Source organism: Histoplasma capsulatum, genomic scaffold (assembly GCF_000149585.1).
Source record: "Histoplasma capsulatum NAm1 scaffold_8 genomic scaffold, whole genome shotgun sequence".
Lineage (NCBI taxonomy): Eukaryota > Fungi > Ascomycota > Eurotiomycetes > Onygenales > Ajellomycetaceae > Histoplasma > Histoplasma mississippiense.
In genome coordinates, this window is record NW_001813975.1 from 959,961 (window position 1) to 960,958 (window position 998).

The window sequence follows — 998 nt, forward strand, 5'->3', positions numbered from 1 at the left end:
ACTCGATCGACGCATCGTTGCACGCAAGCGTTGAGAAAGGCACATTGAGGCTCCGAGACTCGAGGCTTAACGAACCGAATTCGCTAGATCCCTCATGTCGGCAGATCCAACTACATTTCCCGTTCTTCCATAGCACCGTCCAGCGATAATGACAATGTTGATGCAAGTCCGGGGAGTAGTAATAAGAGCAACGGCTCCAACTCCCCCGTGCTGAATAGAGTGAAATGGAAAAAAAATATTACGAATGCAGAGCAGTGATGAGGATAGGTCGGATGGATCAAATGACTATCAACCAGAGCGGGAGAAGTGGTCTTTCGGTGTTTTAAATGATAAGGAGACTGATGAAGTGCCTGGTAAGCTTTTAGATCCCTGTCGAGTGCGGAAAGTGGCTTCCACGTAGGTTTTCAGATAACTATGCTGACCTCCAATTTTTAATACAGGAACTGTCATTCTCCTCTCCTCCAACAGAAATGAGCCGCTTGGACTTCGACAACAACCTGCAAGAACATCAGCATCGTCTTTTCCGTCTCCCTACCCGCCGTCTCGGGCATCCTCGCGTTCACATGTTCCCCAAATGAAACGGACGGCTGACGGCTCCATCGTCTTGGATCCTCAGCCAGATGATTCGCTGAACGATCCACTTAATTGGCCTTCTTGGCGTCGGGATCTTTCCCTTCTATCCTTGGGCTTTTACTCCATGCTTGGTGGAGGAATGACGCCCATTCTAGCAGCTGCATACAACGATGTTTCGGAAACTTTTGGTATCACATCACACCAGGTTGCTCTGACCACTGGCCTGTACATGTTGGGACTTGGCCTTGGCTCAGTGGTGATGTCACCCACAGCAATTCTTTATGGAAAACGCCCAATTTATCTTCTGGGCTCTGCTCTGTTCATTGTTTCAGCTGTTTGGTGCGCTGTTTCTCCCAATTTTGTGAGCTTGCTTCTCGCTCGAATCTTCCAGGCGTTGCGGTCAGTCCTGTTGAATGTCTTCCCTC

General features: G+C 49.1%; 1 protein-coding gene across 1 annotated transcript in view; it reads left to right on the forward strand.

The window, feature by feature from the left end:
• Positions 1–244: 244 nt before the first annotated feature.
• HCAG_07259 (predicted protein) overlaps positions 245–998 on the forward strand; it is a gene marked incomplete at both ends in the record, with an annotated part of 2,306 nt that continues 1,552 nt past the window's right edge. The window contains 2 exons of the mRNA XM_001537787.1: positions 245–353; positions 441–972. Coding sequence (XP_001537837.1) covers positions 245–353; positions 441–972 — 641 coding nt within the window. The remainder of the gene's footprint in view (positions 354–440; positions 973–998) is intronic.